The sequence below is a fragment of the Oncorhynchus nerka genome, unplaced genomic scaffold (genome assembly GCF_034236695.1).
Source record: "Oncorhynchus nerka isolate Pitt River unplaced genomic scaffold, Oner_Uvic_2.0 unplaced_scaffold_909, whole genome shotgun sequence".
NCBI lineage: Eukaryota > Metazoa > Chordata > Actinopteri > Salmoniformes > Salmonidae > Oncorhynchus > Oncorhynchus nerka.
In genome coordinates, this window is record NW_027040391.1 from 186,522 (window position 1) to 199,786 (window position 13,265).

A 13,265-nucleotide genomic window follows, 5' to 3' on the forward strand; every position below is an offset into this window, starting at 1 on the left:
GGCTGGTTATACGCTGCACCGGCAGGACAGAACAGAGGCTGGTTATACGCTGCACCGGCAGGATAGAACAGAGGCTGGTTATACGCTGCACCGGCAGGATAGAACAGAGGCTGGTTATACGCTGCACCGGCAGGATAGAACAGAGGCTGGTTATAAGCTGCACCGGCAGGATAGAACAGAGGCTGGTTATAAGCTGCACCGGCAGGATAGAACAGAGGCGTGGCTGGTTATAAGCTGCACCGGCAGGACAGAACAGAGGCTGGTTATAAGCTGCACCGGCAGGATAGAACAGAGGCTGGTTATACGATGCACCGGCAGGATAGAACAGAGGCTGGTTATACGCTGCACCGGCAGGACAGGACAGAGGCTGGTTATACGCTGCACCGGCAGGACAGGACAGAGGCTGGTTATATACGCTGCACCGGCAGGATAGAGGCTGGTTATACGCTGCACCGGCAGGATAGAACAGAGGCTGGTTATACGCTGCACCGGCAGGATAGAACAGAGGCTGGTTATACGCTGCACCGGCAGGACAGAACAGAGGCTGGTTATACGCTGCACCGGCAGGACAGAACAGAGGCTGGTTATACGCTGCACCGGCAGGACAGAACAGAGGCTGGTTATACGCTGCACCGGCAGGACAGAGGCTGGTTATACGATGCACCGGCAGGATAGAACAGAGGCTGGTTATACGCTGCACCGGCAGGATAGAGGCTGGTTATACGATGCACCGGCAGGATAGAGGCTGGTTATACGCTGCACCGGCAGGATAGAACAGAGGCTGGTTATACGCTGCCCCCGGCAGGAGAGAACAGAGGCTGGTTATACGCTGCCCCGGCAGGACAGAGGCTGGTTATACGCTGCCCTCGGCAGGACAGAACAGAGGCTGGTTATACGCTGCACCGGCAGGACAGAACAGAGGCTGGTTATAAGCTGCACCGGCAGGATAGAACAGAGGCTGGTTATACGCTGCACCGGCAGGACAGAACAGAGGCTGGTTATACGCTGCACCGGCAGGACAGAACAGAGGCTGGTTATACGCTGCACCGGCAGGACAGAACAGAGGCTGGTTATACGCTGCACCGGCAGGACAGAACAGAGGCTGGTTATACGCTGCACCGGCAGGACAGAACAGAGGCTGGTTATACGCTGCACCGGCAGGATAGAACAGAGGCTGGTTATACGCTGCACCGGCAGGACAGAACAGAGGCTGGTTATACGCTGCACCGGCAGGACAGAACAGAGGCTGGTTATACGCTGCACCGGCAGGATAGAACAGAGGCTGGTTATACGCTGCACCGGCAGGATAGAACAGAGGCTGGTTATACGCTGCACCGGCAGGACAGAACAGAGGCTGGTTATACGCTGCACCGGCAGGATAGAACAGAGGCTGGTTATACGATGCACCGGCAGGACAGATGCTGGTTATACGATGCACCGGCAGGATAGAACAGAGGCTGGTTATACGATGCACCGGCAGGACAGAACAGAGGCTGGTTATACGATGCACCGGCAGGACAGAACAGAGGCTGGTTATACGATACACCGGCAGGACAGAACAGAGGCTGGTTATACGCTGCACCGGCAGGATAGAACAGAGGCTGGTTATACGATACACCGGCAGGATAGAGGCTGGTTATACGCTGCACCGGCAGGACAGAACAGAGGCTGGTTATACGCTGCACCGGCAGGATAGAACAGAGGCTGGTTATACGCTGCACCGGCAGGACAGAGGCTGGTTATACGATGCACCGGCAGGACAGAACAGAGGCTGGTTATACGCTGCACCGGCAGGATAGAACAGAGGCTGGTTATACGCTGCACCGGCAGGACAGAGGCTGGTTATACGATGCACCGGCAGGACAGAACAGAGGCTGGTTATACGATGCACCGGCAGGACAGAACAGAGGCTGGTTATACGATGCACCGGCAGGATAGAACAGAGGCTGGATATACGATGCACCGGCAGGATAGAACAGAGGCTGGTTATACGATGCACCGGCAGGACAGAGGCTGGTTATACGATGCACCGGCAGGACAGAGGCTGGTTATACGATGCACCGGCAGGGAACGGGGCGTCTGGAATAAATAAATACACATTAAAAACTCTGGACCGCCTGTACTCCACACAGAGACACATACAGCTCTCCCTCGCCCTCCATTTGGCAAATCTGACCATAATTCTATTCTCCTGATTCTTGCTAAAATTAAAACAGTAAGCACCAGTAACTAGATCAATAAAATAGTGGTCAGATGACGCAGATGCTAGGCTGCAGGACTGTTTTGCCAACAGACTGGAATATGTTCCGGGATTCCTCCGATGGCATTGAGGAGTACACCACATCAGTCATTGGCTTCATCAACAAGTGCATTGATGTCGATGTCCCCACAGTGACCGTACGTACATACCCCAACCAGAAGCCATAGATTACAGGCAACATCCGCACTGAGCTAAAGTCTAGAGCTAACACTTTCAAGGAGCAGGACTCTAACTCGGAAGCTTATAAGAAATTCCGCTATGCCCTCCGACGAACCATCAAAACAGGCAAATCTTCAATAGAGGACTAAGACCAAATCATACTACACTGGCTCTGACACTCGTCAGATGTGGCAGAGCTTGCAAACCATTACAGACTACAAAAGGGGAGCACAGCCCGAGACCTGCCCAGTGACATGAGCAGAACTAGTTCTATGCTCGCTTCGAGGCAAATAAGACCGAAACACGCATGAGAACACCAGCTGTTCTGGAAGACTGATCACGCTCTCCGCAGCCGATGTGAGTAAGACCTTAAAACAGGTCAACATTCACAAGGCCGCAGGGCCAGACGGATTACCAGGATGTGTGCTGCGAGCATGTGCTGGCCAACTGGCAAGTGTCTTCACAGACATTTTCAAGCTCTCCCTGTCCGAGTCTGTAATACCAACATGTTTTAAGCAGACCACCATAGACCCTGTGCCCAAGAACACTAAGGTAACCTCCTAAATGACTACCGACCCGTAGCAGTCACGTCTGTAGCCATGAAATGCTTTGAAAGGCTGGTAATGGATCACATCAACACCATTATCCCAGAAACCCTAGACCCACTCCAATTTGCATACCACCCCAACAGATCCACAAATGATGCAATCTCTTTTGCACTCCACGCTACCCTTTCCCACCTGGACTAGAGGAACACCTATGTGAGAATGCTATTCATTGACTACAGCTCAGCATTCAACACCATAGTGCTCTCAAAGCTCATCAATAAGCTAAGGACCCTGGGACTAAACACCTCCCTCTGCAACTGGATCCTGGACTTCCTGACGGGCCGCCCCCAGATGGTCAGGGTAGGTAACAACATATCTGCCACGCTGACCCTCAACACAGGGGACCCTAAGGGGTGCGTGCTCAGTCCCCTCCTGTACTCCCTGTTCACTCATGACTGCACAGCCAGACACGACTCCAACACCATCATTACATTTGCAGATGACACAACAGTGGGAGGACTGATCCCCGACGAGACAGCCTATAGGGAGGTCAGAGACCTAGCCGTGTGGAGCCAGGACAACAAAGTCTCTCTCAACATGATCAAGACAACGGAGATTATTGTGGACTACAGGAAAAAAGAGGACCGAGCACACCCCCATTCTCATCAATGGGGCTGCAGTGGAACAGGTTGAGAACTTCAAGTTCCTTGATGTCCACATCACCAAAAAAATAACATGGTCCAAGCACACCAAGACAGTCATGAAGAGGGCACGACAAAACCTATTCCCCATCAGGAGACAAAGGATTTGGCATTGGTCCTCAGATCCTCAAAAGGTTCTTCAGCTGCACCATCGAGAGCATCCTGACTGGCTGAATCACTGCCTGGTATGGCAACTGCTCGGCCTCCGACCGCAACGCACTACAGAGGGTTGGGAGTACGGCTCAGTACATCACCGAGGCCAAGCTCCCTGCCATCCAGGACCTCTATACCAGGCGGTGTCAGAGGAAGGCCCTAACAATTGTCAGACTCCAGCCACCCTAATCATAGCCTGTTCTCTCTGATTCCGCACAGGCAGCGGTACCAGAGCACCAAGTCTAGGTCCAAGAGGTTTCTAAACTGCTTCTACCCCCAAGCCATAAGACTCCTGAACACCTAATCAAATGGCTACCCAGACAATATGCAGCCCCCTCCCTCTCCTTTATACAACTGCTACTCTGTTATCATCTATGCATAGTCACTTTAATAACTTTACCTACATATTACCTCAACTAACTGGTGCCCCCACACATTGACTGTCCCGGTGCCCCCACACATTGACTGTCCCGGTGCCCCCACACATTGACTGTCCCGGTGCCCCGACACATTGACTGTCCCGGTGCCCCCACATTGACTGTCCCGGTGCCCCCACACATTGACTGTCCCGGTGCCCCCACACATTGACTGTCCCGGTACCCCCACACATTGACTGTCCCGGTGCCCCCACACATTGACTGTCCCGGTACCCCCACATTGACTGTTCCGGTGCCCCCACACATTGACTGTCCCGGTGCCCCCACACATTGACTGTCCCGGTACCCCCCTGTATATAGTCTCACTATTGTTATTTTACTGCTGCTCTTTAATTACTTGTTACTTATATTTCTTATTTGTATATATTTTAACAACTGCATTGTTGGTTAGGGGCTCTTAAGTAAGCATTTCACTGTAAGGTATTGTAAAGTACTGTTGTATTAGGCTCATGTGACTAATACAATTTGATTTGAAGCTTGGAACCCTGATGACCTAGTATGATGTCATTACATTCGGTTCATCACCTCGTGTCAAATCAGAATAATTTGATCATGAGAATCAGTTACCTTGACATGTTCAGAGACATGTTGGTCATACTTGTCTTGGTTTTTGAAGCCTCGGTCACACGGGTCACAGAAATGTGAAAACTCTGGTTCTTTTTTATTTTTCTGCTGGAAAGAAAATAAAAAACATGTGAAGCCATTACAGTCCAATCAGTCAGTCACCCTATTGGGAGTGTTACACTGTCTAAGACGGGGATGGCCAACTGATGGGGACACAAAAACACAAATCATCATGAGGGCCACAGTCTGTCTGTGTACCACCATCCATGAAGGAGGAGACAGGTTAAAGATGAAGGGGAGGAGCGGGTTAAAGATGAAGGGAGGAGACCGGTTAAAGATGAAGGAGGAGAGGCGGGTTAAAGATGAAGGGAGGAGACCGGGTTAAAGATGAAGGAGAGACCGGGTTAAAGATGAAGGAGGAGACCGGGTTAAAGATGAAGGGGAGGAGACGGGTTAAAGATGAAGGAGGAGACCGGGTTAAAGATGAAGGAGGAGACCGGGTTAAAGATGAAGGAGGAGACCGGGTTAAAGATGAAGGGGAGGAGACCGGGTTAAAGATGAAGGGGAGGAGACCGGGTTAAAGATGAAGGGGAGGAGACCGGGTTAAAGATGAAGGGGAGGAGACCGGGTTAAAGATGAAGGAGGAGACAGGGTTAAAGATGAAGGGGAGGAGACCGGGTTAAAGATGAAGGGGAGGAGACCGGGTTAAAGATGAAGGAGGAGACCGGGTTAAAGATGAAGGGGAGGAGACCGGGTTAAAGATGAAGGAGGAGACCGGGTTAAAGATGAAGGGGAGGAGACCTGGTTAAAGATGAAGGAGGAGACCGGGTTAAAGATGAAGGGGAGGAGACCGGGTTAAAGATGAAGGGAGGAGACCAGGTTAAAGATGAAGGGAGGAGACCAGGTTAAAGATGAAGGGAGGAGACCAGGTTAAAGATGAAGGGAGGAGACCAGGTTAAAGATGAAGGGGAGGAGACCAGGTTAAAGATGAAGGGAGGAGAGGGGTTAAAGATGAAGGGAGGAGAGCAGGTTAAAGATGAAGGGGAGGAGACCAGGTTAAAGATGAAGGGGAGGAGACCAGGTTAAAGATGAAGGGAGGAGACGGGTTAAAGATGAAGGGGAGGAGACCAGGTTAAAGATGAAGGGGAGGAGACGGGCTAAAGATGAAGGGGAGGAGACGGGCTAAAGATGAAGGGGAGGAGACCGGGCTAAAGATGAAGGGGAGGAGACGGGTTAAAGATGAAGGGAGGAGACCAGGTTAAAGATGAAGGGGAGGAGACGGGCTAAAGATGAAGGGGAGGAGACGGGCTAAAGATGAAGGGGAGGAGACGGGCTAAAGATGAAGGGGAGGAGACGGGCTAAAGATGAAGGGGAGGAGACGGGCTAAAGATGAAGGGGAGGGAGACGGGCTAAAGATGAAGGGAGGAGACGGGCTAAAGATGAAGGGGAGAGACGGGCTAAAGATGAAGGGAGGAGACGGGCTAAAGATGAAGGGGAGAGACCAGGTTAAAGATGAAGGGGAGGAGACCAGGTTAAAGATGAAGGGGAGGAGACCAGGTTAAAGATGAAGGGGCGGAGACCAGGTTAAAGATGAAGGGGCGGAGACCGGGTTAAAGATGAAGGGAGGAGACGGGTTAAAGATGAAGGGAGGAGACCAGGTTAAAGATGAAGGAGGAGACCGGGTTAAAGATGAAGGGGAGGAGACCGGGTTAAAGATGAAGGGGGAGACCGGGTTAAAGATGAAGGGGAGGAGACCGGGTTAAAGATGAAGGGGAGGAGACGGGTTAAAGCTGAAGGAGGAGACCGGGTTAAAGCTGAAGGAGGGAGACCGGGTTAAAGATGAAGGGAGGAGACCGGGTTAAAGATGAAGGAGGAGACCGGGTTAAAGATGAAGGGGAGGAGACCGGGTTAAAGATGAAGGAGGAGACCGGGTTAAAGATGAAGGGGAGACCGGGTTAAAGATGAAGGGGAGGAGACCGGGTTAAAGATGAAGGAGGAGACCGGGTTAAAGATGAAGGGAGGAGACCGGGTTAAAGATGAAGGAGGAGACCGGGTTAAAGATGAAGGAGGAGACCGGGTTAAAGATGAAGGGGAGGAGACCGGGTTAAAGATGAAGGGGAGGAGACCGGGTTAAAGATGAAGGGGAGGAGACCGGGTTAAAGATGAAGGGGAGGAGACCGGGTTAAAGATGAAGGGGAGGAGACCGGGTTAAAAATGAAGGGGAGGAGACCGGGTTAAAGATGAAGGGGAGGAGACCAGGTTAAAGATGAAGGGGAGGAGACCAGGTTAAAGATGAAGGGGAGGAGACCAGGTTAAAGATGAAGGGAGGAGACCAGGTTAAAGATGAAGGGAGGAGACCAGGTTAAAGATGAAGGGAGGAGACCAGGTTAAAGATGAAGGGAGGAGACCAGGTTAAAGATGAAGGGAGGAGACCAGGTTAAAGATGAAGGGAGGAGACCAGGTTAAAGATGAAGGGGAGGAGACCAGGTTAAAGATGAAGGGAGGAGACCAGGTTAAAAATGAAGGGAGGAGACGGGTTAAAGATGAAGGGAGGAGAGCAGGTTAAAGATGAAGGGGAGGAGACCAGGTTAAAGATGAAGGGAGGAGACGGGTTAAAGATGAAGGGAGGAGACCAGGTTAAAGATGAAGGGGAGGAGACGGGCTAAAGATGAAGGGGAGGAGACGGGCTAAAGATGAAGGGGAGGAGACGGGCTAAAGATGAAGGGGAGGAGACGGGCTAAAGATGAAGGGGAGGAGACGGGCTAAAGATGAAGGGGAGGAGACGGGCTAAAGATGAAGGGGAGGAGACGGGCTAAAGATGAAGGGGAGGAGACGGGCTAAAGATGAAGAGGAGGAGACCAGGTTAAAGATGAATGGGAGGAGACCAGGTTAAAGATGAAGGGGAGGAGACCAGGTTAAAGATGAAGGGAGGAGACGGGTTAAAGATGAAGGGAGGAGACGGGTTAAAGATGAAGGGAGGAGACCAGGTTAAAGATGAAGGGAGGAGACCAAGTTAAAGATGAAGGGAGGAGACCAGGTTAAAGATGAAGGGAGGAGACCAGGTTAAAGATGAAGGGAGGAGACCAGGTTAAAGATGAAGGGAGGAGACCAGGTTAAAGATGAAGGGAGGAGACCAGGTTAAAGATGAAGGGGAGGAGACCAGGTTAAAGATGAAGGGGAGGAGACCAGGTTAAAGATGAAGGGGAGGAGACGGGTTAAAGATGAAGGGGAGGAGATGGGTTACAGATGAAGGGAGGAGACCAGGTTAAAGATGAAGGGAGGAGACCAGGTTAAAGATGAAGGGGAGGAGACCAGGTTAAAGATGAAGGGGAGGAGACCAGGTTAAAGATGAAGGGGAGGAGACCAGGTTAAAGATGAAGGGGAGGAGACCAGGTTAAAGATGAAGGAGAGGAGACCAGGTTAAAGATGAAGGGGAGGAGACCAGGTTAAAGATGAAGGAGAGGAGACCAGGTTAAAGATGAAGGGGAGGAGACCAGGTTAAAGATGAAGGGGAGGAGACCAGGTTAAAGATGAAGGGGAGGAGATGGGTTAAAGATTAAGGGAAGGAGTCAGGTTAAAGATGAAGGGGAGGAGATGGGTTAAAGATGAAGGGTTAAAGATGAAGGGGAGGAGATGGGTTAAAGATGAAGGGGAGGAGATTGGTTAAAGATGAAGGGGAGGAGACCAGGTTAAAGATGAAGGGGAGGAGACCAGGTTAAAGATGAAGGGGAGGAGACAGGTTAAAGATGAAGGGGAGGAGACAGGTTAAAGATGAAGGGGAGGAGACCAGGTTAAAGATGAAGGGGAGGAGACTAGGTTAAAGATGAAGGGGAGGAGACTAGGTTAAAGATGAAGGGGAGACTAGGTTAAAGATGAAGGGGAGGAGTCAGGTTAAAGATGAAGGGGAGGAGACTGGTTAAAGATGAAGGGGAGGAGACCAGGTTAAAGATGAAGGGGAGGAGATGGGCTAAAGGAGGATTTTTAAGCCTTGAGACATGGATTGTGTATGTGTGCTTTTCAGAGGGTGAACGGGGGCAAGACAAAACAGTCAGTGCCAGGCGCACAGGTTGGTGTCAAGAACTGCAACGCTGCCGGGTTTTTCACACTCAACCGTTTCCTGTGTATTTAAAGAACTGGTCCACCACCCAACTTGACATCTATGGGTAGCATTGGAGTCAACATGGGTCAGCATCCCTGTGGAATGCTTTTGACCAACTGAGGCTGTTCTGAGGGGGGGGGGGGTTGCAACTCAATATTAGAGAAGAGTTCTTCATGTCTTATGCACTCGGTGTACTTTGTATCCCTCATTTACTCAAGTGTTATCATTATTTTTGCAGTTACCAGTGTTAATGGCTTGTTTATTGTTTACTCCATGTGTAACTCTCTGTTGTTGTTTGTGTCACACTGCTTTGCTTTATCTTGGCCAGGTCTTAGTTGCAAATGAGAACTTGTTCTCAACTGGCCTAGCTGGTTTTAAATAAAGGTGCAATAAAATAAAAAATATATATCAGAGACCTGGCTTTTGGTTTGATGGTGGATTTACTACCTTTTTCCCACGGTTGTTGGGACGACCATAGTCCTGCCTTCCGCCTCCGTGTCCACGATGGAAGTTCTGGCCTGTGGGTCAAAGGTCAAAACAACAATATTATGACTTGCCGACCTTCTGCTGGGTGCAGTTCAGTCATCACCAATCTGACACTTCTGTTCTGTTAATAATGATGCAGGATCTCCTCTGCCCAGATACTGGTTCAACCCAGACGTGAACCAGCATCTCCTCTGCCCAGATACTGGTTCAGCAGACGTGAACCAGCATCTCCTCTGCCCAGATACTGGTTCAACCCAGACGTGAACCAGCATCTCCTCTGCCCAGATACTGGTTCAACCCAGACGTGAACCAGCATCTCCTCTGCCCAGATACTGGTTCAACCCAGACGTGAACCAGCATCTCCTCTGCCCAGATACTGGTTCAACCTAGACGTGAACCAGCATCTCCTCTGCCCAGATACTGGTTCAACCCAGAAGTGAACCAGCATCTCCTCTGCCCAGATACTGGTTCAACCCAGACGTGAACCAGCATCTCTTCTGCCCAGATACTGGTTCAACCCAGAAGTGAACCAGCATCTCCTCTGCCCAAATGATATGTACATTACTAGGTAAAGCTCCGCCTTATCTCAGTTCACTGGTCACGATGGCAACACCCATCCGTAGCACGCGCTCCAGTAGGTGTATCTCACTGATCATCCCTAAAGCCAACACCTCATTTGGCCGCCTTTCGTTCCAGTTCTCTGCTGCCTGTGACTGGAACAAACTGCAAAAATAGCTGAAGTTGGAGACTTTTATCTCCCTCACCAACTTTAAACATCTGCTATCTGAGCAGCTCATCCTAAAGCTTCGGTAAATAGCTTTTACCTACCTCATCCCCATACTGTTTTTATTTATTTACTTTTCTGCTCTTTTGCATACCAATATCTCTACCTGTACATGACCATCTGATCATTTATCACTCCAGTGTTAATCTGCAAAATTGTATTATTCGCCTACCTCCTCATGCCTTTTGCACACAATGTATATAGACTCCCCTTTTTTTCTACTGTGTTATTGACTTGTTTATTGTTTACTCCATGTGTAACTCTGTGTTGTCTGTTCACACTGCTATGCTTTATCTTGGCCAGGTCGCAGTTGCAAATGAGAACTTGTTCTCAACTAGCCTACCTGGTTAAATAAAGGTGAAATAAAAATAAATAAATAAATTACAGGGTGCCAAGCTTGGTCAGCCCTACTGACCTACTCCACTAACTGGCGTCATGAGGGTTTACTTCAACAGACCTGATTGGTATAGGTCATAGTAGTCCACCAGGGGCTCTCAGCCAGGCACGTGTCAACCTAGGGACCGTGCAAAGAAGCCTCTTTACCAGGCCGCTGCTAGAACCATAACTCTCCTAGTTAGTATAATACTCACCATATGAGCCTCTGGGTCGACCTGGTCCGGGGCCGCAGTTCCAGTGTTCTCCCTGGCCGTTGTATCTCCACGGCTCGGACGGTGGCTCGTACCAGTTCCACATACCGGGCTGGAAGTTGCTCGGAGGTGGAAGGAACGTTGGCGGACTCACCATCGAACCCGGAGGAGGAGAGACAAAGTTCGGCGGAGGGTAGCTTCCAAAATCATTCATGATGTAGGTGGCGCCTCTTCTTCAATGTTATGTGGATTCAATTCGTTTGTATAAATGTTTGTCCAGCTACGACCGCGGAAGTATAATAAGAACCGCTACAACACATGTGTGTTTCTGCTCCCGTTGCCGCGTTCACGTGATAGTCGTAACTAGGAAACACTGAAATTTCCGAATATGTACGTATTGGTGGTACTTATGTACACGTGCCGCTTTCAACCAGTCAGCAAGTCGGACATTTCTGAGTTTCCTAGTTCCGACTGGAACATGAACGCCACAAGTTTACATCTGCAAAGCGTGTTCACCAGACTGAACGTCATATCCGCTCGTTTACAAAAACCAAAAACAATTCAATAATATCATTATTTGAAGTAACAACGATTTAGGCATAATGAAAATATACCATAACTCGTGTAGTTTATGAAAACTAACTCATGTAGAATTATATCTGCCCTATGTACATAGTGATTGTACATTGGTCTCTTTAATAAGATTTACATACCGTTTTACTCACTTTTTATTTTATTTCGCCTTTATTTAACCAGGTAGGCTTGTTGAGAACAAGTTCTCATTTGCAACTGCGACCTGGCCAAGATAAAGCATAGCAGTGTGAACAGACAACACAGAGTTACACATGGAGTAAACAATTAACAAGTCAATAACATAGTAGAAAAAAAAGAATCTTTATACATTGTGTGCAAAAGGCATGAGGAGGTAGGCGAATAATTACAATTTAGCAGATTAACACTGGAGTGATAAATGATCAGATGGTCATGTACAGGTAGAGATATTGGTGTGCAAAAGAGCAGAAAAGTAAATAAAATTAAAACACTATGGGGATGAGGTAGGTAAATTGGGTGGGCTATTTACCAATAGACTATGTACAGCTGCAGCGATCGGTTAGCTGCTCAGATAGCAGATGTTTAAAGTTGGTGAGGGAGATAAAAGTCTCCAACTTCAGCGATTTTTGCAATTCGTTCCAGTCACAGGCAGCAGAGTACTGGAACGAAAGGCGGCCAAATTAGGTTTTGGCTTTAGGGATGATCAGTGAGATACACCTGCTGGAGCGCGTGCTACGGGTGGGTGTTGCCATTGTGACCAGTGAACTGAGAAGGCAGAGCTTTACCTAGCATGGACTTGTAGATGACCTGGAGCCAGTGGGTCTGGCGACGAACATGTAGCGAGGGCCAGCCGACTAGAGCATACAAGTCGCAGTGGTGGGTGGTATAAGGTGCTTTAGTAACAAAACGGATGGCACTGTGATAAACTGCAACTTTGTTGCGGAATAGAAAGCAGACTCTAGATTTGATTTTGGATTGGAGATGTTTGATATGAGTCTGGAAGGAGAGTTTACAGTCTAGCCAGACACTGTTAGGGTTGCGTAAATTCAAATCTGGTATCAGGATAAATATAAAAATGAGTCACCGATTTTATACTATGTATTTTTTATTAGCTACAGTGCCTTGCGAAAGTATTCGGCCCCCTTGAACTTTGCGACCTTTTGCCACATTTCAGGCTTCAAACATAAAGATATAAAACTGTATTTTTTTTGTGAAGAATCAACAACAAGTGGGACACAATCATGAAGTGGAACGACATTTATTGGATATTTCAAACTTTTTTAACAAATCAAAAACTGAAAAATTGGGCGTGCAAAATTACTACCATAGCTGACCCTGTAAAACAACTAACTGGTGTGTGACAGTAAACTTTTATATATACGTTTTTTATTTTGGATTAATTCCTGTCTTACTTTGGGGGGATTTGCGTGTATCGTTTTGTACTGCAAGGTTTTACTGTATGGAAGGAACATGCACTGTTGGCGCTAGGAACATAAGCGCGATAACAACTGCAAAATACGTGTACGCGGTTCGCGACCAAAATGTTCTCGTCGGATTTGTTTGTCTCCAAATAGTTCACTCTGCCACTTCTCGCGATGTTAGAGAGAGGACGTGCTTCCGGGTGAGGCACACAGATCACCTCGTGGAACACATTCCCGTTGGAACTGCGACTAGCGAAGGCTTTCTAGGAGATAAGTTTGTTTCGGGCTTAAACTTGGTGAAAAAGCGTCAGAGATGCTTGTTTTATTTGAAACCGCTGCTGGTTATGCAATATTTAAAGTGAGTATTTAGCTAAAGTTATATTCTAATAATTTTAGATGGGTGCATGACAATTTTCAATCATTGAACCGGGTTCGCGGTGTAGCTAGCTAAATACCTTGTTTTCCTGGAGTAGCTAGATATTGTATTAAAATACAAAGTATTTCAATGTCAAGA

The 13,265-nt window shown here is 48.7% G+C and overlaps 2 protein-coding genes across 3 annotated transcripts in view; one reads left to right on the forward strand and one right to left on the reverse strand.

Moving 5' to 3' along the window:
* Positions 1 to 11,140, reverse strand: part of LOC135570725 (FMR1-interacting protein NUFIP1-like) — a 30,294-nt gene extending 19,154 nt beyond the window's left edge. Inside the window, exons 1-3 of one of the 2 annotated variants that reach the window (XM_065016675.1) lie at positions 10,782 to 11,140; positions 9,369 to 9,439; positions 4,826 to 4,927 (exon numbers count right to left, since the gene is read on the reverse strand). In XM_065016675.1, coding sequence (XP_064872747.1) covers positions 4,826 to 4,927; positions 9,369 to 9,439; positions 10,782 to 10,992 — 384 coding nt within the window. In that variant the 5' untranslated portion in view covers positions 10,993 to 11,140. Of the gene's footprint in view, positions 1 to 4,825; positions 4,931 to 9,368; positions 9,440 to 10,781 lie in introns of both variants that reach the window. The other variant, XM_065016674.1, reaches the window with a different exon arrangement.
* Positions 11,141 to 12,949: 1,809 nt separating this feature from the next.
* The window catches only part of LOC135570722 (nucleolar protein 58-like), a 29,407-nt gene continuing 29,091 nt past the window's right edge, over positions 12,950 to 13,265 (forward strand). The window contains 1 exon segment of the mRNA XM_065016672.1: positions 12,950 to 13,109. Within this exon segment, the coding sequence (XP_064872744.1) occupies positions 13,065 to 13,109 (45 nt within the window). The 5' untranslated portion in view covers positions 12,950 to 13,064.